General features: G+C 56.6%; 2 protein-coding genes across 5 annotated transcripts in view; both read left to right on the forward strand.

The window, feature by feature from the left end:
- The window catches only part of NTN3 (netrin 3), a 20,959-nt gene extending 13,801 nt beyond the window's left edge, over positions 1-7,158 (forward strand). Inside the window, exons 7-8 of the mRNA XM_053213082.1 lie at positions 5,800-5,919; positions 7,141-7,158. The gene's annotated coding sequence lies outside the window, so the exon portion shown is untranslated. The remainder of the gene's footprint in view (positions 1-5,799; positions 5,920-7,140) is intronic.
- The window catches only part of TBC1D24 (TBC1 domain family member 24), a 26,418-nt gene extending 9,500 nt beyond the window's left edge, over positions 1-16,918 (forward strand). The window contains exons 1-9 of one of the 4 annotated variants that reach the window (XM_053213084.1): positions 2,592-2,650; positions 5,800-5,919; positions 7,141-8,218; positions 8,856-8,873; positions 9,365-9,523; positions 10,621-10,684; positions 11,649-11,744; positions 11,959-12,181; positions 12,551-16,918. In XM_053213084.1, coding sequence (XP_053069059.1) covers positions 7,254-8,218; positions 8,856-8,873; positions 9,365-9,523; positions 10,621-10,684; positions 11,649-11,744; positions 11,959-12,181; positions 12,551-12,705 — 1,680 coding nt within the window. In that variant the 5' untranslated portion in view covers positions 2,592-2,650; positions 5,800-5,919; positions 7,141-7,253 and the 3' untranslated portion in view covers positions 12,706-16,918. Of the gene's footprint in view, positions 1-2,591; positions 2,651-4,896; positions 5,043-5,799; positions 5,920-7,140; positions 8,219-8,855; positions 8,874-9,364; positions 9,524-10,620; positions 10,685-11,648; positions 11,745-11,958; positions 12,182-12,550 lie in introns of those variants that run through there. The other 3 variants (XM_053213083.1, XM_053213085.1, XM_027043531.2) reach the window with 3 other exon arrangements.
- The last annotated feature ends 4,435 nt before the right edge of the window (positions 16,919-21,353 follow it).

Raw genomic sequence — 21,353 nt, forward strand, 5'->3', positions numbered from 1 at the left:
AATGGAATCACCTGGGCTTCGTGTGTACATCTGTGTTTGTCATATCCAAGTGTTGTGGAAAATCACGTTCCCCATCCGAGAGGTGGGAAATGCAGAGGTCTCATGACTCATCAGATCCTGGGTGGTGTTTGGGGACAGCAGTGAGACCCTGAGAAGCTGGCCCTGCATGTGCTGAGGAGGGAGCCTGGGTGGGGCTGACCCTCCAGGTGACTGTCCACTCCTGAAGTGGGAGATGGGTGGTGGGCACAGCAGGGTCACTGGGAGCTCCCCGGAGGCTGACAGACCTGGGATGGACCACCTTGTGTGGAGGACTCAGGGGCCCCTCTCTGTGCCTGGTGTCCTCATCCATAACGTGGAGCCAGTCCCCACACTCCTGACTTGTCAGGGTTAAGGGAGATAGGAATGCAAAGCAGAAGCCATTGGCAGCCAGCCGCTGTGGCCCCTGAGGACCCGGGTGGGATGGGTCCTACCTGAACAGGTGGTGCCAGGGGCTTGCTGCTGGGCATCTCCTACCCCGCCGTCCCTCCCGCTGTGTCTGCTCTCCCCTCTCATCCAGCTCCTGTCCACCGGGCCACCCTGTACCCGACAGACCAGAGCCCACAGGTTTGGGGCGCCTGGGCTCCTCCACTCCAGGCCGGCACCTTCTCTTCCTGTTGCCCTGGATGGCGGAGTTGATTTGACTCCATGAGGTGTACCCAGTGAGGGTGTTTGCTTCACAGGAGCTCCTTCCCCAGGAACAGCCACCCTGGCCCTGGGGCCTGTGGGAAGCCCCCCCCCCCCCCCACCGTGGTGCGGCGGATCCACCGGAGCCTGATGTGAACTTGACTTGGCACTCAGGATGGTGTACGTGGCCCGAGGGTATGGTGGTCACCACGACAGGAAGGGGAGCTGGACCAAAGTGTCACCAACATAGCAATATAATATTTGGGGGAAAGAGAGGTCACACGTTTCCACTGAGAGTTGTGTTTTATTTCCGTTTAAGAAATTCTTGCTTCCCATTTACAGCTACCCTGAACTCTGAAAACAGGCCCGGTATGTGTGAGGGAAAGGGAAGTGAGAGCACCGGAAGAAGGGGCTTCTAGGGGTGGGGGAAGCAGGCCATTTGGAGGGACTGTCCCTGAAGAGAGAGCAGAGGACTTGTGTGGGGATGTGGGAGAACATACCCCACAAGGAGGAGCCGTACTTGGGCCCCTCTGCAGGACCGATCGCGTGTTGACCCACCAGGTCCCGGTCACTCCCCAAATGGCTCTGAGCCCGTGCCAAGCCAGGAGACCCTGTGGGGCGGTAATGAGAAGCTCTAGGGACATCTGAGCTGCCCTGCGTGCCAGGCTAGGCGGAGTGCTTTCTCTGAGCCAATTTAGTTAATCCTCACAACAATTGGCACATGGGTTGGATCGCCTCCCTTCCCCGATTCTGGCTGCCCTTACAAGAAAATCCAGACTCCTCCCCATGCATGATCCGGCCCCTGGATGTCTCTGTGGCCATACTGGATGCCCTTCTCTTCCTGGAGCACACCAGCCTGGTCCTGCCTCCGGGCCTTTGCTCTCCACATTGTGCATGGTGACCTTTCCTCTGCCCTCCCGGCTGCTTCCTTCTCATCACCTCAGCTCAAATTGGGAGAGGTCCACCCCGGGCACCCTAATAAAGTAGCTGTCACCCTCCAGACGTGCTGTGTCCCCAGTGTCTGAGATGATCACTGTCTGCATTTCTTGTGAGTCTAAAAGGATGATGAGTGGAATTTTTTCTATTTTCCCGGAATTGCAGACTAGGCCTGGAACCAAGGACAGGACACACAAAATACTTGCCTCCATTCCAAGTTCAGGGAGCTGCAGGCAGCTGGGGTCAGCCTCCTCCCACAGGGCTGATGGAGAGGTGTCCCCTCAGAAAGCCAGCCCCGCCCCCACCTCATTCCCCTGCCGAGAATGGTGGGGGGGTGGCCTTTAGGCGAGTGCAGTGTTACTGGTGAAAAAGCATACCTCCCTCCCCATCTGGAGGCCCAAGGAAGGCGGGGTTCCAGGGCACCTGCTGGCCATCCCCTCCCCCTCCCCGGGCTGCCAGAGCACAGACGGATGAGGGGAAGTGAGTGGGGGTGTGTCTGTCTGCACGGTGCCCTCACACCCCAGCCAGTGAGCCCTGAGGGTGAGCAGCAGGGGCTGCACGAGGTGGGTCGTATCCGTCGGCTCCGGCTCCGTGTCTCACACTGGCACCCGCCGCCGTTTGGGGAAGAGGGATGGCTTGTGTGAGGTTCCTGCAAACAAGCGCCAAAGCTGGACTTGGAAGGCAGGCCTGACTGACCGAAAACCGGATGGTCTCTGCGTTAGCTCCTGCCTCCCTTCTCTGCCCCTGACCGCCGGGTACAGATGGGGGACGTGGAAGGGATGTGGAAGCGTGGGGAGCAGGTGTGGCCTGGTTCCTGTGGGGAGGGGGAAGGGGGGTTAGCCACAGGTGCAGGGGGGCATGGGGAGGGGTCCCTGCGGAGGGGGCGCAGCAGCTCCAAAGCTGACCTCCAGAGCGTGATGTTAGACTCGATGATTTTAAATTTTTGGTCTGTCTCCTGCCCTCTGGCTTCTCCCTCCCAGCAGCAAGCCTGGCTGTGAATCAGTGTATCTGTCAATCTAAGGAAAGGGCTTTGCGCGATATGCACTAAAATGTGAGTAGTGATTCTCTTCAGGTACAAGAGCAGGGACAGTTGGGATAGCTGAAACAGGACTTGACATTTTTGTTCTGTACTTTCGTATTATTTGCCTTTTTTGTTTAAAAACAACAACTAAGGAAACGACCCTGGAGCTGGTCTTACAGATGCCTGAAGATGTCACCGCAAACCTTGTTTGCCCGGCCCCAGAAATGCCAAGGTCTCTTTTTGGGTGGGGACCTTAGGAGGAGGCCTGTGGGGGTCCAGGGAGCACTTTTGGGGTCTCCTGAACATGTCCTTGCCTCGGAGACCCTGAATCCAGAGTGTCCCTGGGTTACTTGCTGTAACGCTTTGTCTGCTTCTCGCTGAAGGTCCTTCTGAAGGAACTTTGTAGGTGCGATAATGGTTTTTGGAGTTTCCAGTTTAATATTCAACCCGGATGTGAGGCCAGTTGGATGAGGATTGGTGCCGTCCGTCCTGCCTGGATCTTGTTCTGTTCATAAACATGTTTATTGCCCCCAGAGGAAGCTGCTGCTTTTCACGCAGACAGGGAGGGCCTGGGGTCCCCTTTAGAGGGTAATGGGCTCAGAGCCTAGAATGAGGGATGGAAACCCTACAGGTGGGGCGCCCGGCTGGCTCCGTCACAAGAGTCTTGATCTCGGGGTTGTGAGTTCAAGCCCCACACTGGGTGTAGAGATTACTTTGAATGAATGAGTACATACATACATACGAAAAGTATAGGTAGTTTGCACATGGGGACTGTGGGGTGCAGCCTGGGTGTGGCTCTGGGGGTTCACATAGGCCCAACCTTCAGGGCCTGGGGAGGAGGGGGTGCCCCTGGCTACTTTCCCATCTAGGACCCACCCAGGCTCCCATTAAAGCTTCCTTTCTTCTGAGCAGGGAAACTCCAGCCCAGCCCTACACAGGGTCCTGCTGTGGATGAGGTCCTGCTGTGGGATGTGTTAAATGGGTGTTGTCACAAAACCTTAGTTTCCTGCTGTGGACTAGGCGCTTCCGCTGGGACCTGGTAAATGGGTGTTGTCACAAAACCTTAGTTAATCTTCCTTATGGGGAAGCTCCTATAAGAGCAGTGATGGGGCTGGGAATGCAAGCTGGTGCAGCCACTCTGGAAAACAGTATGGAGGTTCCTCAAAAAACTAAAAATAGTACTACCGTACGACCCAGCAATGGCACTACTAGGCATTTATCCAAGGGATACAGGTGTGCTGTTTCGAAGGGACACATGCACCCCAATGTTTATAGCAGCGCTATCGACAATAGCCAAAGTATGGAAAGAGCCCAAATGTCCATGGATGGATGAGTGGATAAAGAAGATGTAGTATAATGTACAACATAGTATTGGTCGGCAATCAAAAAGAATGAAATCTGGCCATTTGCAGCTACGTGGATGTAACTGGAGGGTATTATGCTAAGCGAAATTAGTCAGAGAAAGACAAATATCCTATGACTTCACTCCTACGAGGACTTTAAGAGACGAAACAGATGAACACAAGGGAAGGGAAACAAAAATAATATCAAAACAGGGAGGAGGACAAAACAGAAGAGACTCTTAAATATGGAGAACAGAGGGTTACTGGAGGGGTTGTGGGGGGGGGGGGAATGGGCTAAATGGGTAAGGGGCACTAAGGAATCTACTCCTGAAATCATTGTTGTACTATATGCTAGCTAATTTGGATGTAAATTTTAAAAAATAAAAAATAAGACAAGTTAAAAAGAAAAAAAGAGCATTGTCAGGGCACGTGGGTGGCTCAGTGGGTTAAACGTCTGACTTCGGCTCAGGTCATGATCTCACAGTTTGTGGGTTCAAGCCCCACATCGGACTCTGTGCTGACAGTTTAGAGCCTGGAGCCTGCTTCAGATTCTGTGTCTACCTCTCTGCCCCTCCCCCACTCACGCTCGCTCTGTCTCTGTGTCAAAAATAAGTAAACATTAAAAAAAATACATAAAGAGCAGTGTCAACTGATACGTATCCAAAAGAGCCAGAAGCCGGGACTCCACCAGACCCGGGCACCCGGTGTTCACAGTGTTACTTACAACAAATAGCCAGGAGGTGGCCGCAGCCCGTGTCCACTCAGAGATGAGTGGGTAAGCACAATGTGTTCTGGTCACACAATGGAGTATTATTTGGCCATAAAAAGGAATGAAATTCTGGTAAATGGGGGGGCAGGACACGTAGGTGGAGTGCAGAGGTATCTTGGGACAGTGAAACTACTCTGTATGATTTTGTAATGAGGATATGTGTCATTACACATTTGTCCAAACTCCTAGAATGCACACCGGGAGCAGACCCTCATGAATCTGCCGATTTTAGGTGATGATGATGTTTTAATGCAGGTTTCTCATTGGACCAGATGCCCCACTCCCCTGGGGGGTGTTGACGAGGGAGCGGGTATGTGTGAAATCTCAGTACCTTCCTCTCAACTTTTCTGTGAACCTGCAACTGCTCTAAAAAATAATCTTAAAAAAAAAAAAATCCTGATACATGCATGCTATAAACGTAAATGAATCGGGGTGCCTGCGTGGCTCAGTCGGAGCGTCTAACTTCAGCTCAGGTCATGATCTCATGGTTCGTGGGTTCGAGCTCCTCATGGGGCTCTGTGCTGACAGCTCAGAGCCTGGAGCCTGCTTAGGATTCTGTGTCTCCCTCTCTCTCTCTGCCCCTCCCTCACCTGTTTTCTCTCCCTCTCAAAAATAGATAATAAACATTTTAAAAAATTGAAAAAAAATAACCTAGATGAACCTTGAAGGCATTATGCTCAGTGAAATAAGCTAGTCACAAAATGACAAATGTGTGTGATTTCACTTCTGTGAGATTCTTAGAGTTGTTGCCTTGGTAGAGACAGAAAGGAGAAGGATGGGCTCCAGGGGCTGGGGGAGGGGGAGTCCATGCGTCCTGGGGGCAGAGTTTCAGCTGGGAAGACGAAAGAGTTGTTGGCACGGTGGTGGTGAGGGCACAGTGTGACTGCGCTTCCTGCCACGGTTCCGTAGACTCAGAGACGGTTACCCTGGTAATTCTACATATGTTTTCCCACAGTGAGAAAAACCACACTGCACCGAGGGGCTTCTCACATATACAGCTTTTAGGCTATAATTCTTTAATTTCCACTCCACGTTTTTAAGGTATTATTTCCTTTTTGCATTTTCAGATGAATGTTACAGATGCAGGAGAAACTGGAATGATCTGGCCATCTACTGAAACTTGCTGAAGCAAACCGTTATGACGTCTCTGGACCCTGTACTGTCCCAGGCGGAAAGGCTAGTCTGAGGTGCGTGGGCATATGCTGCTCTTGGGTGTGTCAGCACACCTTCCCTGTGTGCAACGTCCGCCTGGATCTCACTAGTTTCCCGTAATGGAGAGACAGCACCAGACCCCCCAGTGTGAAACTCTGGCTCCTGTGGACCCAGAAATGTCTTAATTTTGAAGCAGTGACACCTTCTGTTTCTTTCTCAGCCCTCCCGTTTACTCCCCCAGAGCAAGTCTTCTCTGGAAGGCCTACCTGAAACTCAGCTGGCGTTTCTAGAAAGCTCAGGGCTGGCCTGTGGCTTCTGACCCAGGGCCGGTGGGGCAGAGCAGTTGTGTGGTGCCGTGCTCGGCGCAGCTGCAGAGGCCCGGAGCCTTAGGGAGTAGACACTGGGCAGCTTTTAACTGGCTGGGGTGCTCTTGTCCAGCGAGCCCCCCCGCCGCGGTGTTGGGGGGGAAGGAGGGCTGGGGGGCCCGCCTACACCCGGCAGAGAGTTGTCTTCAGCAGGATCTGGCTGGCCTAGCCCTTCTGGGATCTGAGCCTTAGGCTCTCATTACTCAGAATCTGTGTGATCTACTCCAGTAACTGCATGAAAAGAAGTTCTACTCCAGAGTTCATAGTGACTTCTCAAAACATCCACTCATCTTGTTTTTCTTTAAATGTTTGTGTATTTTGAGAGAGAGAGAGAGGGCGGGAGGGAGAGCTAACAGGGGAAGGAACAGAGAGTGGAGGAGACAGAATCCGAAGCAGGCTCCAGGCTCCGAGCTGTCAGCACAGAGCCTGACGGAGGGCTCGAACCCACAAACCGCGAGATCATGACCTGAGTTGAAACCAACAGTCAGGCGTTTAACCGACTGAGACACCCAGGTGCCCCTCCACTTGTTTTAAGTAGAAGCCCTCCTAATACTTCATAGAAAAATGAAAATAAAAACATACTCTTTAAAATGTGAACTTTCGGGGTGCCTGGGTGGTTCAATCGGTTGGGTGTCCGACTTCGGCTCAGGTCACGATCTCACAGTCTGTGAGTTCGAGCCCCGCGTCAGGCTCTGTGCTGACGGCTCAGAGCCTGGAGCCTGCTTCGGATTCTGTGTCTCCCTCTCTGTCTGCCCCTCCCCTGCTCATGCTTTGTCTCTCTCTGTCTCAAAAATAAATAAAAACATTAAAAAAATTTAAAAAAATGTGAACTGTCGTATATGGTTAATATATAACCTATGCGTACATTAAGCCTGACTTTCAATCCGACAGGGTACAGGATGGCAAAGAGGTCAGCAGCAAAGCCTAGGAGACGGGGCTGGGGGATTTAGCTGCTCCGTGCCTCTCCCGGCAGCCTGGGATCCCCGTGCTGGGCGCCCCACACCATGGATCCCCCGGGCTACAACTGCTTTGTGGACAGAGACAGGATGGACGCGGCCGTGCAGGACCTGGGCCCCAAGGAGCTGAGCTGCACCGAGCCGCAGGAGCTGAAGCAGCTGGCTCGCCAGGGCTACTGGGCCCGCAGCTACGCCCTGCGGGGGAAGGTGTACCAGCGCCTGATCCGGGACATCCCCTGCCGCACGGTCACACCGGACGCCAGCGTATACAGCGACATCGTGGGCAAGATCGTGGGCAAGCACAGCAGCAGCAGCCTGCCCTTGCCCGAGTTTGTGGACAACACGCAGGTGCCCAGCTACTGCCTGAACGCGCGGGGCGAGGATGCCGTGCGCAAGATCCTGCTGTGCATCGCCAACCAGTTCCCCGACGTGTCCTTCTGCCCCGCCTTGCCCGCGGTCGTGGCCCTGCTGCTGCACTACAGCACGGACGAGGCCCAGTGCTTTGAGAATGCCTGCCGCATCCTGGCCTGCAATGACCCCAGCCGGAAGCTGGTGGATCAGAGCTTCCTGGCCTTCGAGTCCTCCTGCATGACGTTTGGGGACCTGGTGAACAAGTACTGCCAGGCGGCCCACAAGCTGATGGTGGCCGTGTCAGAGGACGTCCTGCAGGTCTATGCGGACTGGCAGCGCTGGCTGTTCGGGGAGCTGCCCCTCGGCCACTTCGCCCGCGTCTTCGACGTGTTCCTGGTGGAAGGCTACAAGGTGCTGTACCGCGTGGCGCTGGCGATCCTCAAGTTCTTCCACAAGGTGAGGGCTGGGCAGCCGCTCGAGTCAGACAGCGTGAAGCAGGACATTCGCACCTTCGTCAGGGATATCGCCAAGACCGTGTCTCCTGAGAAGCTGCTGGAGAAAGCATTTGCCATCCGCCTCTTCTCCCGGAAGGAGATTCAGCTCCTGCAGATGGCCAACGAGAAAGCTCTGAAGCAGAAAGGCATCACCGTCAAGCAGAAGAGGTAGGCAGGCCCCTTGGGGCCTTGGGTGTGGCCCGCCCCTGGGTAGGTGAGGGGCCCACTAGGGTAGGGCGTAGGTGGGATGCGTCCTGGCGGCTGGGGCCTGAGCTAGTCCTGCCAGGCTCCTGGTCTGCCTCCTGGCAGCCAGCCCTGCGTGGATAGGAAGCCATGGGAGTGAGGAGGGGGCCTTCTGGCTACAGCCACAGGCTGCTCAGGCAGCTGCGGGTACAGAAGGTGCAGGGAGGGTCCTGCCTTCAGGGTCAAGGCCGGTGGCGGAGATGGACGCTGGATGCTGACCATGGAGTCAGAAGGTCTGGCGGTGGGCCCGGCTGACTGCCTCAGATCATTTTAAAGCAGCCCCTGCTCTGTCCCCCATCTGGGGTCTGTGCTCCCTTGCCGGCTGCTCTTGCGGCTGCTGGGTATGTCCCCCTGCCCTGAGTACCGCCCCTGGGAAGCCAGGCTGGGAGGGGCCCATGGTGTCCCAACACCATCTCGGCATGACCGTGCCCTTGGTGTGGAGGCCTTTCTCCTGGGCCAAAGGCAGGTTCGTCCTGGCCATCAGTATTTGCCACTAACCTGTCCTTGTCTGTTTTATTTTTCTTTCTCTTCTCTGTGTCCGTTGCTTCCCCCTGTTTTTCAGTGTTTCACTTTCTAAAAGGTAGGTCTGGAAACCATGTCTTCATTCCTGGCTTTTCTCCATCTCCCGTCCTGGCTATCCCAGGGCCCAGCTGCTTTCTCTGGCCTTTGGGGCTGGGTTTGGCAATGCTGCCTTAAACCCTGGCTGCTCTTCAAGCTCTCTGTCTGTCTGTCTGCTCAGCTGCCTCAGACATGCTGTCTGTCCGTGCTTGGCTGGCTCTGAAGCATTGTCTTGTCAGAGCTGGCTCACTCTGTGTCCCCATTCATTAGAGAAGACGTGCTTCTGTCCCCACCCAGGTTGAGTGCTCTCCCCTCTGTAGCTGATGGGAGCGGGGCTCCAGGGCTCAGCGCCATTCCCCCAGTCCCGTTTCCTCGTTTCCTCGTTTCCTCGGGAATAGCAGAGAAGCTCCCTTCAGGCATAGCTCATGCGAAAGGCTCCGCAACGCTCCCGGGCGGGGGGCGTGGCCAGGGCGTGGTCAGGGCTGCACTCTGAGCCCTCCCCACTCTCCCCAGGCAGTTTGTGCACTTGGCGGTGCACGCGGAGAACTTCCACTCAGAGATCGTCAGTGTGAAGGAGATGAGAGACATCTGGTCGTGGGTCCCTGAGCGCTTTGCCCTCTGCCAGCCCCTCCTGCTCTTCTCCTCGCTGCAGCACGGGTACAGCCTGACCAGGTAACACCCGGGAGCCCGGCAGCGGCCCAAGGCACAGGCTCCAAGGGCCTGACACATGGGAGGATGGAGCAAGCCGTGGAGACACCCCGGAAGTGTGGGTAGCGTCTGGCGATGGGCCCCGGGATCTACCTGCCTTTTCCTCAGGGGCCTTAGAATTGAGAGCCCCTTTTTCTGGGCTTCTCCTACTCCCCGGCCACCCAGACTTCAGGGGTCACTGCCCTGAATACACAGCACTAATCCAGGCTCCTGTGTAGGTGTGATGACCCTGGGAGGTGGAACCCCCACACAGGAACTTCATCCTAGCACAGGAAGACCTGTGGCGGTAGGCCCTGGGCCCCTGCTGCCCAAGCCCCACCTGGCTGGTCCACAGCTGAGTCCGGGGTGTCCCTGCCTCTCGAGGCAGCTCTGCCAGGTTCGGCCCCAGTCAGCCTTAGATGGCAGGTCGCCTCAGGAGCTTCTGGCTCAGGTCACAGGTGACCCCGCAGAGGTGACATAGGCAGAGCTGTCCCAGCCCACATGACTGTTACAGCATAGCTAAAGACACGTTCACCTGGTCCCTGCCTCTGTGCTGTGTGGGAGGCCTGCTGTGGGACAGCCAGGCTGGGCCACCAGGGATGCCATGAAGGCTCCGGGCACTTGGTGCCACCAGGATGCTGTGTCCAGCCTCCTCGTGCACTCCGTGACCCACAGGCTCAGCCCCCCCCCCCCCCCCCCCGGGGCACCTGTGAGCTTTCCGAGAGCAGGTTCCTCGGGTTTTGCTTCCCTGAAGCTCCTGACACGTGGCTGTGCCCGCTGAGGGCCGTCCGTCATGCAGCTTTTCCCCACATTGCAGCAGCGCTGACGGTCCTGGCCAGCTGACTGCTCGGCCCTGAGGCTGCCAGGCCCGGGCTCCGTCTTGGCTAAGAAATGTCTGGGCCAGGGTGCTGCTGGGTCCTTGGCCACCACACCTGGTCCCCAGGAGATGAGGAAGCACAGTTCCCAGACCCGTCTCCCCCAGACAGCCTGGGCTTCTCAGATGCTATGGGTGCCAGATTGCTGTGGCCAGAGGTGGCACAGAGGTGGGATGGAAGCCTGGCATGTGTGGTCTTTGCCCCCAGGTTTTATTTCCAGTGTGAAGGACATGAGCCCACCCTCCTGCTCATCAAGACCACGCAAAAGGAGGTGAGGAGAGGCCCTTGCCACTAATGAGCCTTGGGGCAGGGGTGGGGGTGCCCCCCTGAAGCTTCCATCCAGGCTTCCTTCTCTTAGGGACGCAGAGTGGAGCCCACCCTCCACAGAGAGGTGAATCCAGCCTCTCCATCTGACCCCCAACCACCCAGGGCCTCCCGCTTCCCTGGGGGGGCTCCAGGCCCCTGCTGAGCAGCCTGGTGGCACAGAGCCTGGCTTCAAGGAGCGAGCCCTGCACAAATACCCCGTGAGCAGGGCTCTGCCTCCACCCATGACAGGCGACTCTCAGGGCCCTGTCCTCTGCTAAGTGCTCTGAGGCACCCAGGGAAGTCGGAACTCACGTGCCCCCATCCTAGGGGCGTGTGCACGTGGTAGAGGGTCCTGGTTCTCCCACACCTGCACCCACGGGAGTGGTAGGTTCCTCACCCGGTTCCAGGTTCCGTGTCTGGGATTCCAGGAGGAGCCTGGGCGTCTGCACTTTAGCCGGTGACTCACTGTCAGACGCTTCGGGCAAAGCCTGCAGCCACGCCGCCTGCAGCCCCTCCAGGGACTGAGTCGGCACTTTGCTGGCTGGCTTGAGGTTAGGGAACATTCTCGAGCAGGGTCACCTCTCAGAACCTTCTGTGTAAGGGGCATCCCTGGGGTTGATGCCCAAAGTCAGAGTGTGGAAGTGGGCTCATTCCCATGCTTGAGGGCCAAGGAGGGAAACAGAAATATCCCAAACACGCTGATGATGGGGGAGGCAGCCACCCACCCACCCTCACCGCCCGCCCCATGCCCTGCAAACTCTGACCTCCCCACCCCACTGTCCACCTCCACCCTTTCCCGTCGGGCACACCAACAGCGCCCCCTATCGGTGACCACCCCGGGGGGGTGGGGCGGTGGTCCCCAGCAGGCTCTGAACGAGGGTGCTCCTGCAGGTGGGGCACAGCCTCACACCACCGGCCTTTCTCCCCAGGTGTGTGGGGCTTACCTGTCAACAGACTGGAGTGAGAGGAACAAGTTTGGAGGCAAAGTGGGCTTCTTTGGGACGGGAGAGTGCTTCGTGTTCAGGGTGAGTGTGTCCGGCTGGGGGCCCTGCTCACGAGACCCTGCCTCCCACTCCTCCTAGTGCTCCCCCCACAGAGTGCCTCCCCACGTCCTTCTTGTTTGTGATCCATCGACAGGCGAGCCTCGTCTGCCCGGTGCAGTCGGCTCCCCGGCCCGGGCCCCAATAAAGACTGGTGGGGGGCGTGTGCCTGTGACTCACGCTGCCCTTGCACCCTCAGCTGCAGCCTGAGGTCCAGCGCTATGAGTGGGTGGTCATCAAACACCCGGAGTTGACCAAGCCAGTGTCCTTGGAGGCTGCTGCCGCTCCATCCCCTCTCGGCCGCCCCACATCCTCAGACCCTGCCGACCGCCTCTCGCCCTTCCTGTCCGCGCGGCACTTCAACCTGCCCTCCAAGACCGAGTCTATGTTCATGGCTGGGGGCAACGACTGCCTCATCGTAGGTGGGCGCCTCCCCGCACTCCAGGCTGGGCTCCTCCCTGCCCTCGGTCACGTAGCCCAGGAGATGGGTGTGAAGTCGTGGGGGGAACCGAAGCCCCTGCCGTGGTGGGTGCCTCATGTGAGGGACAGGCAGAGGAAGAGAGCTGGGACTGTTGGGGCTGGAGTGGGTGCAGGGGTGGGAGCGGGGATCAGAGGGTGCACGGTGGGGGCCCCAGCCAGGGGTACTGAAGGCCAGCCCTGTGGTTTTAGAGAAGTCTCTGGCAGGGCTGGGGCGGGGTCCCCATCCAAGCGGGGCTGCTGAGGAGCAGGAGGAGAGCCTCTAGGGGGCAGTGCTGGACAGAGGGACAGATGCTGACCCCAGCATCCCACAGGTGGAGGGGGCGGCCAAGCGCTCTACATCGATGGGGACCTGAACCGGGGCCGCACTGGCCACTGCGATACTTTCAACAACCAGCCCCTCTGCTCTGAGAACTTCCTCATCGCTGCCGTGGAGGCCTGGGGCTTCCAAGACCCCGACACCCAGTGACAGGCCTGCGCACGTGGGGACGGAGCTGTCACTGTGGGGTGGGGGTGGGGCAGTGGCCCCCTCTTCATGGGGCAGGCAGTAAAGGAAGAACCCCCCTCTGTGTGGTGGGCAGCATGTGGGTGCAGCTGGGGCTCTGGTGCTGGGCCGGGAAGGGGTGCCCGGACCTCAGCTGGCTGAGCCTTGCCCTACTCAGACCTACGCAGACTTGCTTGGACTCAGGCCCTGCTTCTCTGTGGAGCATCCTGTGCCCAACGCCTGGAAGGGGCTACATCTTGCAGCCCCTGAGTCTTAGTCCCTTGGTGCGAGATGGGGACTCCGAAAGGCAGAAGGAACCTTCCGGCAAGTGTGGGTCCATGGCGCCCCCTGCTGGGGCCTGTTAGCACGGCTCTGAACGGAGCCCTGAGGCTGCCACCTGGTGGGCTGCTGAAGGCCCCCGGGAGAGACAGACGCCCTGGCGGCTGCCCCCTGTCCATATCCCCTCCCACTGTCCAGGGCTTCTCACCCAGTGTCCTCTTCTGGTGCTGGCCTCCTGTGGCTGCCTCTTGGACAGGAGCTGCAAGGTGAAAGAGGGAAGGGCAGGATCTGGGCCCCTCCTGAGGGAAGGAGAGCCGGAATGATGCAGGGCTGGAGAGGACATTATGTGTCCTCGTGTTTCAGAGCCTGACACTCCTGCGGGGCCTCTCTGTGGGTTCACAACTGGAGAGGCTGCCCAGGACGGCCCAGGGACGGGCCCTCTGCCACTGACCCCAAACCCGCCAGCTGCATTTCCACAGGCTTGTCCAGAGAAACCCAGACCCCTGGGGGTTTCTTCAGCCTTCCTCCTCTCTGCGGGGGAGGGGGGGGGCCTCCTCTGCTCCCCTCGGTCCCTGCGGTGGCCCCAGGATCCTGTCCAGACTCCTCAGCGTGGCATGCTCGTCTTTGTCCATCCCCACGGGCCCCAGGTTGCCGGCCCCCCCCCCCCAGATCCTTCCCACACAGCGCCTTCACCACATGCCCCTCTGTGCGCCTCTCACAGCCCTGTGTTTGGCTACACAGTGTGGTGTCCTCGTGCTGCAGCCTGTCCCCCACTTCCCTGCCCCACCTGGCTCTGCACACGCCCTGCAGACTGTAGGGACCACGTGCAGACTTGCCAGGGGGTGCTGTGGGGAGTGACCTCCCACCCCATGCCCTCCCTCAGCTGGTCCTGAGGGCCTGGGCACCCGGGGAGGGGGCGGGAGGGGGGGAGCAGACAGACAGACACCCAAGCAGCCGTGCTGGGGGCTTTGGCAGCCTGGGTCACAGGTGCTGGGGTCCTGGCCCCCACGTGGCTGCAGCCAGCCTCTCGGCGTCCCCACGCGTGATGCCTCTGCTGTCTCCATCTTGCTTGGTCCTTCTGTGGGGCACTGGCCCTCCTAGTTCAGTCTCCTCTGAGCTGGGCCACCGTGGCACAGGAGGAAGGACCAGGAGCTCTGTGTGGCTTCGGGCAAGCCCGTGGACCTGCCTGGAACCCATTTTCCCCAACCGTAAAAAGGGGCCAGTCATCCTGCACCGCTGTCCCCGTGGGACTGTTCAGAGGTTCTGAGGGGGACCGCGTGAGTCTCCAGTGAGTGGAGAGGTGCCGGAGGCAGTATCACAGTTCATCCCCCCCCCCCAACACACCACGGCAGCCCTTGCCCCCCCAGCCCCAGCCCTCCTGTGGCGCAACTTTGGTGTTCATTAAACACGGTCTTGTTACATGAACTCTGAGGGTCCAAGTCTGGTCTCTTCAACCAGAGGAGCCTCCAGGGGCTCCCCTGGGTGGGCCACCAAATGGGGCACAGGAGGCTGCACCTTCACGATGCCTGTCTGCGTCACCAGTGGAGTGTTGAGGGCCTTTGAATACCACCTTCTGTAAGCCACTGGAGGTATATCCAAGCACTGTTTGCGTGGCTCCCTCTGCAAACTTCTGGAGCCTGGGGAATTCTTTGCTGGTGAGTGAGTCTGGAGGAGTCCCTGTGGCTGCCCTGAGGCTCCTACCTGGCCCTCGAAGAAATCCAGCCCAGGAGGGAGATGATGGCTTAGTCGTGGGGTCTCTGTCTATAGTGTGCAGTCTCTGTGTGCACGTGCAGCGCCCAGGTTCTTCCACTTTGACGTTGTCTCCCGAGCTGTCCTGCTGAACTAAAAGGTATGTGATTATTACCTTCATTTTTAATTCTTATTTATTCTTGTGCGATGTCAGGTGTTCCCAAATAGAACACGTTTTGTTAATATTCTCTGTTGTTTCTTCTTGATTACCTAGAATTAGCTTTTGATGTTAAAAATAGCCAAATTTTTATGGAATTGCATGATGAATTATTACCCGTTTTTCTAGAAACATTTAGAAGTTTATTTTGAGGGGTGCCTGCCTGGCTCAGTTGGAAGAGTGTGCTGTGCGACTCTTGATCTCGGGGTCATGAGTTCAAGCCCCACACTGGGTGTAGAGATTACTTAAATAAAACTTAAAAAGAAAACAAAACATAGTTTGAATCAGTTCATTAAATTAATTTGTTGAAGTGGACTATATGCGTTTAGGGCTTCAGAACGTCAGTTTTTTAAAAGTAATTTATAATACAAGAGTAAGGCATTTGTATTATGAATTTTTCAGAGTTTTAATTGCTGAATTGCAATTAGTATTTCAACTTTTCCTACTTTTATAAGCGGGGTGCTTAATTTTTTGAGTTTCTCCTGGCAACTTGTTGCAGAAAATTCTGAAGATTCTAGGCTTTCAAATTTCTTATCCATTTCCTGAAGCCATAAGGCCTGTATAGTGTCTTTTAGTATTTATTATTTACCAGGTTTGGGTTTTGTAACTTTTCATTCTAAATAATTTTAGATTTATGGATGAGATGCAGAGGTGGCCCAGCGGGTTTCCATGGGCCTTACCAAGCTTTCAGAGGCCTCGTACAGCACATGTATCCAAGCAGAGATAAATATTGGGATATAATGCTATTAACCACAGATTTAATCAGATTCCTTGAGTTTTCCCACAGCCCTTTCTCTGTACCAGGAATAGTTTTAATTTGTATAGATATTTACATTTTTATTAAATCCAGAGTGACTTCAGAATTCATGGGCCTAGGGCTGCCTAGGTGTCCCAGTAGGTTGAGCGTCCGACTTTGGCTCAGGTCATGATCTCACAGCCTGTGACTTCAATCCCCACATCCGGCTCTGCGCTGACAGCACGGAGGCTGCTTTGGGTTCTCTGTCTCCCTCTCTCTCTCTGTCCCTCTCCACCCCCTCTCAAAAATTAACATTAAGAAAAAATTCACAAGACTAAACACTGGTCAAAAAAATAAATTAGCCAGCACACCCCTGGTCTCAAACATGAATTCACATCTTGACTGTTGTCCTCGCCCAAATGCCCCGTTTGCGTGGGGAAGTTACCCGGTGAAGCCAGGAGCACCAAGGACACCTCATGAGCGCTTGACCCTGCAGCATCTAAGTTAGGCAGGAAAGCGTGTGGATCTTCAAAAATAACCTGGCATAAAACAGAATCATGATCTTCATCAGGTTGGTGTCAGACTGTGCCCTGAAGTTAGGCACGGTGTCACGTGATTCGCTGCTAAAGATGAAATGCCTCACACACTTGCAGACGTGCTCACTTGACCCAGCCGCATGGAATTTAACACTGTGCGACCGAAGAAGCAAAATCAGTGGACACGCGGTCACACAGACACACTGACCCGTGACGTGCCTCAGAGACGCACCAGCTGTTAAAAACCTGCTTCGGATTGCTGAATCCACAGCGTGTTCCCTAGTTGTCCAATTAGTTTGGGCACCTAGAAGCCATTTCATCGGTGAGAAGCACCGCTGACCGTGGGGGCCTGCAAGTCGGGTCTGGTCCGGGGACGCCGTGGCCGCGTGAAGGCCGGGAGTGGGCCCTGCTCGACTTCACGCTGAGGTGCGCTGACTTGCAGAGGACTCACCTCAGCAAAAGCAAGCAAGCTCACGACTGAAGAGGAGAAAGTCGTGTGGATGATCTTCCCTTCCATTCTTGCGCAGGCCGGCTATTGGCTGGAAAATGGAGCATCTGAACGAGTGTCACAAAGAATCGTGAGACCGAGTGAAAATACGCTGGCGTGTGGCGACCGAACTTTGGCTTTGCGGCAGAGTCTAAGTTGGGAAGAGTGAAAATAAAGGATTTTGTAACGTGGTTGGTCAGTGTTCATTTGAGTCCTAAATAAAAATCAATGAGAGCTAATGGACAACACTGAAATATTTGGTGTGAAAACGTGTCAGTGGTCTGGGGGATCGTGGGTGCGTCATCTCTGGGGGTGACTACCTTGACGTCGCGGAGGACAAGGGCGAGCTGGCACGAGGGGGGATTACTCCCTTGAAGGCGACTTTCAAAGCCTGCGCTAGCTGATCCTGAGAGAGAAGTTTTTCTCCCTTAGGAGACACCCCTCCCGCACTTGGTGCAGTGGTCGGAGCGAACCGAGTCCTTCCTGATCTGGTTTATGCTTGTTCTCAGCACCCATCACGAGGACGCACACCGCCGGTGTGAGCAGTGAGGGGAGCGGCCGTCAGGAATCCCGGTCCAAAGTCTCAGTCCAGAATGGCACGGGTCCCTGTCACACGTGAAGCCCAGTATCAAAAAGTCCTACTCGTTCAAAAACGAGACTGTTCTATCTGGGAGTCTGTATAAGTCAACATTAATGCCTTTTCTAACCCCTGGCGTTTCCGTTCGGTGCAGCTGTATCCCCTAAAGCAAAAACACAACCGGGCAGGTGCAGGTCCTGGCGCCCCCCCCTTCCCGCCCCCCCGCACCCCTCCCACTTTCCTGCTGCCGCCCGGGGTTTGCACTGGCCTCCAACACCGCCGGCTGTCTGGCGTGGGCTGTTTCCAGTTCCTCTGCTGCCTCAGACCCTTACACAGCCTGCAGTTTCGCAGCCCTCGTAGGCTGGGGTGCCCCTGCCCCTGGACGGAGACAGCCCCCCCATCCCCTCCCCTCGAGACCATCAGCCCCTGAGCAGGAGTCCCTGTGCAACCGGTGTCCAGTCCAGGGTGGTTCTGGACGGGAGACGGGGTGAGCCAGGCTTCTGGGACCCACGGTTGGGGGACGTCCCCAAACTCCCTGCGGCAACAACTTCTTCTGTAAGGGTGCTTAGCACCGTTTTGTGACTGACACTGAGACCCTGGCCTCTGACGTTTCAGACGCCTGCCCTCCCTCGGCCGGGTCAGCTTCGGTGACCGGTGTCTTCCCCGGGGCCCTCGTCTCCTACTGCCCCCACCACCTGCCCTCACGTGGGCCCCTTCGTGGGCCTGGTCCACGGTAGCCGTGTCCCAGCTTGTGTCCCCACCTCTAGGCGGCCATGGAAGGGCTTTGTTTTAGTGGCCTTTTTCACACTGAGCCTAACCATTTTGAAGTGACCAACTCGGTGGCACGTGGTACATTCGCAGGGCTGTGCAACCACCAGGCCACCTAGTTGTGCCCCCGAAAGGAAACCCGTGCCCCCTGGGTACTTGCTTCCCATTCCTTCCCGTCTCACAGTTTCTCAAAGGGTAAAGTGTGCACCAGGCAGAAAAGCAATACGGTCCCGGAATGTCCACGAGGGACATCTTCGCCGTTGCCCCCCACCCCGGGGGTCACCACTGTTGGTGGTGTCTGCGTGCCTGTTCAGGGAACACGCCTGTGTACCCATCCTCAGCTGCCTGCTTGTCACTTGACCACTTCAGGGACCGTCCATGCAGACGTGCACACCCGCTCCCAGTGCGGCAGCTGCCCTGTGCCCCGTGGTGGTCGTACTCTGTGAGGCCAGTACAAACTGGGTGGTGCCTCTCCCCGGCTCCCAGCCCTCTTCATCTCTTAAGACCTTGTTCAGAGATCACCCCTCGGAGGCCGTCCGAGCCACCTGGCCCCTCCCCCCTTTCCCATCATTTGTGTGTCCAGTAACCACAGTTCTGGTTTAGCATCAGGACCTCATTGTCTGCACAGCCAGTGCCCACTGGATTGCGAGACCCTGGGGGTAAGAGCCCTCGTCCTTGATTCCGTATTCGCCAGGGCCTAGCTTGCTGCCTGCACACCGTAGAGGCGCGATAAATACTAGGTGAGTGGCTGAGGGTCGGAGGGCGTCGTAACCCCCGACTGGTGGAGGCAAACGCTGAGTGAGCCCAGACCGGGTGGAGGGTCCAGGGCGGGTGATCCCCTTTGTGGGCACCCTTTCTGAGAACCCTGTGCCAGGCCGGGTGCCAGGCCCTGGCCGCACACCATCCCCCAGCGGTCAGGTCCGGCCTGCGGGCTCCCTGTACCAGTGATGGCGGTGGGAGTCGGGTCCTCGTTGTACCCTGCTCCATTTTCCCATAGGACATCTGAAATTTATTTTCTGGACACTTTTTATTTAAAAAAAAAAATCTTGTCATTTTATAAGGCCTATTTTTTAAAAAGTAAGCTCTACACCGAGCGTGGGGCTTGAACTCATGATGCAGAGATCAAGAGTTGTGTGCCCCACTGCCCCAAGTAGAAGCCCTAATTTTTTTCAGTTATAGAAGAAAAATGGCCTTTGCTCATTCCCCTCCCGTGGAACTACTGCGGTCCCGTTTCACCTAACCCCTGTCTCGCCTGGGCCACATGGAGCTCTTATCCAGCCGAGCCAAGAGAGGAGGGTGCCACATCTCTTAGCGCTGTGCCTTTGGCATGTGGTCACTGTGACTCGGAAGAATGGAACTGTCCCCAGGGAGAAGGCACGCTGTGTGACAGGCTTCCTTGTCTGCAGTTTCCTCACGTTCTTGATAAGGCTGCTGCCACTGTCTCCAGACTCACTTCTTTCTTTGTTGAAATTGCTTCCTTGGGATAAGTTCATCTTACCCATCATTTGGAAATTTATCCCTGGTCTTTATCTCCCCACCTGTCCCCCTCCCCTACCTCAGGGTTCTGTCGAGTTCCATTGGACTTCCCCCTCCCACCATCTTTTGGTGGGGACCGTGGGTCCTTTTATCCTCATTAGAATCCTCGGGGGCTCAGGACACTCCCAACCCCCACCCCCATCTATCTAAATCTCTCCCTGTTGGGATTTCTGGCTTGAGTTTCCCAAAGCCCTTCCTTTATTTCTGAAAATCCCCACTGTGCAATGACAGGCCAGGGGCTGACAATGCCGTGATTGCAAGCTGGGGACCTAGCTGTGAGGGGGAAGGCAGAGACGTGTGTCCCTGGTCACACACCACACAGCCCCGAGCACCTGCCCGGTGCTCAGAGGCCAAAGGGAAAGTGCCCTGGGTCCCTTCTGGCCTTTTCACTGATCACTGGATGCTCCCTGAGCCCCTGTGAGGAGACGAGAGGAGGAGGAAAGCCACACCAGCTCGGCCCAGCCAGGAGTTGGAGTTTCAATTCCACTCCTCTCTAGCAGGCTGACCAGGGCAAGAAGTTTGACCTTCCTAGGCCCGTTTCCTTGTCCACAAAATGAGAGTCATGGTGGCATCTTCCTCAAAAGGTCTTTATGAGGATTATATAATACCCTAAAAAGGCTTAGGACAACCGTGGCACACACTTGGTGACCACTAAACATTAGCTTTATGTGCCAGAGACCTTACCAGGGATCAGAGATACAGAAAAAGAGGCACAGTGACCCTCAGTAGAGGAGGTAGTGAGTGAAAAAAAAAATAACGATGGAGTGTGAGGGATGAAGAAAGGGTCTGAGAAGGAAGGAAGAGAGATCAGGAGGGCTTCCTGGAGGAGGTGGTGTTTTAAAGATCCGAGTAGCACTCCTTATGCAAGAAGGGAAGGAGAGTAGTTGGTGCAGAGAGGGATACAGGCTCAGGGCACAGGGGAGGAAGGAGCAGCATGTTGGGACGAGATGGGGGGGGGCGGTTGGAGCTGGCTGGCGATAAGAGGGAGGGGACCGCCAAAGGGTCCAGCCTGCGACAGGAAGGATTCCAGAAATGGAGAGACTGGTCAGGTGTGCCAGTTAGAAAGATCCTGCGGCTTCAGGATGAAGAATGCACTGCGGGGAGGGAGGTTAAGACTGAACAGGTGGACCCGGTTAGAGGCTGTGAGGAGACCCAGGCCAGGAGGGAAGGCCCGATCTGAGGGCAGTGCGGTGGTGGTGGGGGGGGTGGGGTGGCGGGGCAGAGCTAGCGGCCAGGAAGCAGCAGAAGCTCGGGGCTCGGTGAGTAACGAAGAGTGAGCAGTGGAGTGACTCAAGGCTGCGGGTTTGAGCGTCTTTTGCCCGAAATGGAAATAACAGAGTGGAAGCAGGTGGGGGTGGGGTGAGCTCACTTTGAGACATGCTGGCTGGAGGTGTCAGCAGTCCCCCCCCCCCCCCAGAGACCTGGTGTGACCCCTCACCCTGCGCAGAAAATGAGATGACAGTGAGCGTCGATGACATACTCCCTGAGCCCAAGGAGGGAACTGTCACCCTGGGTCTTAGGATTTCAGCCACATGGGGGGCGGGGGGGGGGCGTGCTTTGCCCACCTCTGGGTGTTTGTGTGGTTTCCTGGCGGAGGAATTCTGGTCTGAAGTCTCCCCCTGCACACTCCCCCAACCAGCACTGGCTCCCTGACCTGCACCCTAAATGCCTGCAGCTGTGAGGGGCAGGCCTGTGGCAGGCACTTGGGTGCCATCAGGGCTGGGACAGAACGGTGCGAGATGCTGGACGTGACCGCCCAGGGGTAGGGCGGGCGGCGGGAACCCTGGGCTCACCAGACACCTGCAGGG

This window comes from Acinonyx jubatus, chromosome E3, assembly GCF_027475565.1.
Source record: "Acinonyx jubatus isolate Ajub_Pintada_27869175 chromosome E3, VMU_Ajub_asm_v1.0, whole genome shotgun sequence".
In the NCBI taxonomy this organism is placed as follows: Eukaryota; Metazoa; Chordata; class Mammalia; order Carnivora; family Felidae; genus Acinonyx; species Acinonyx jubatus.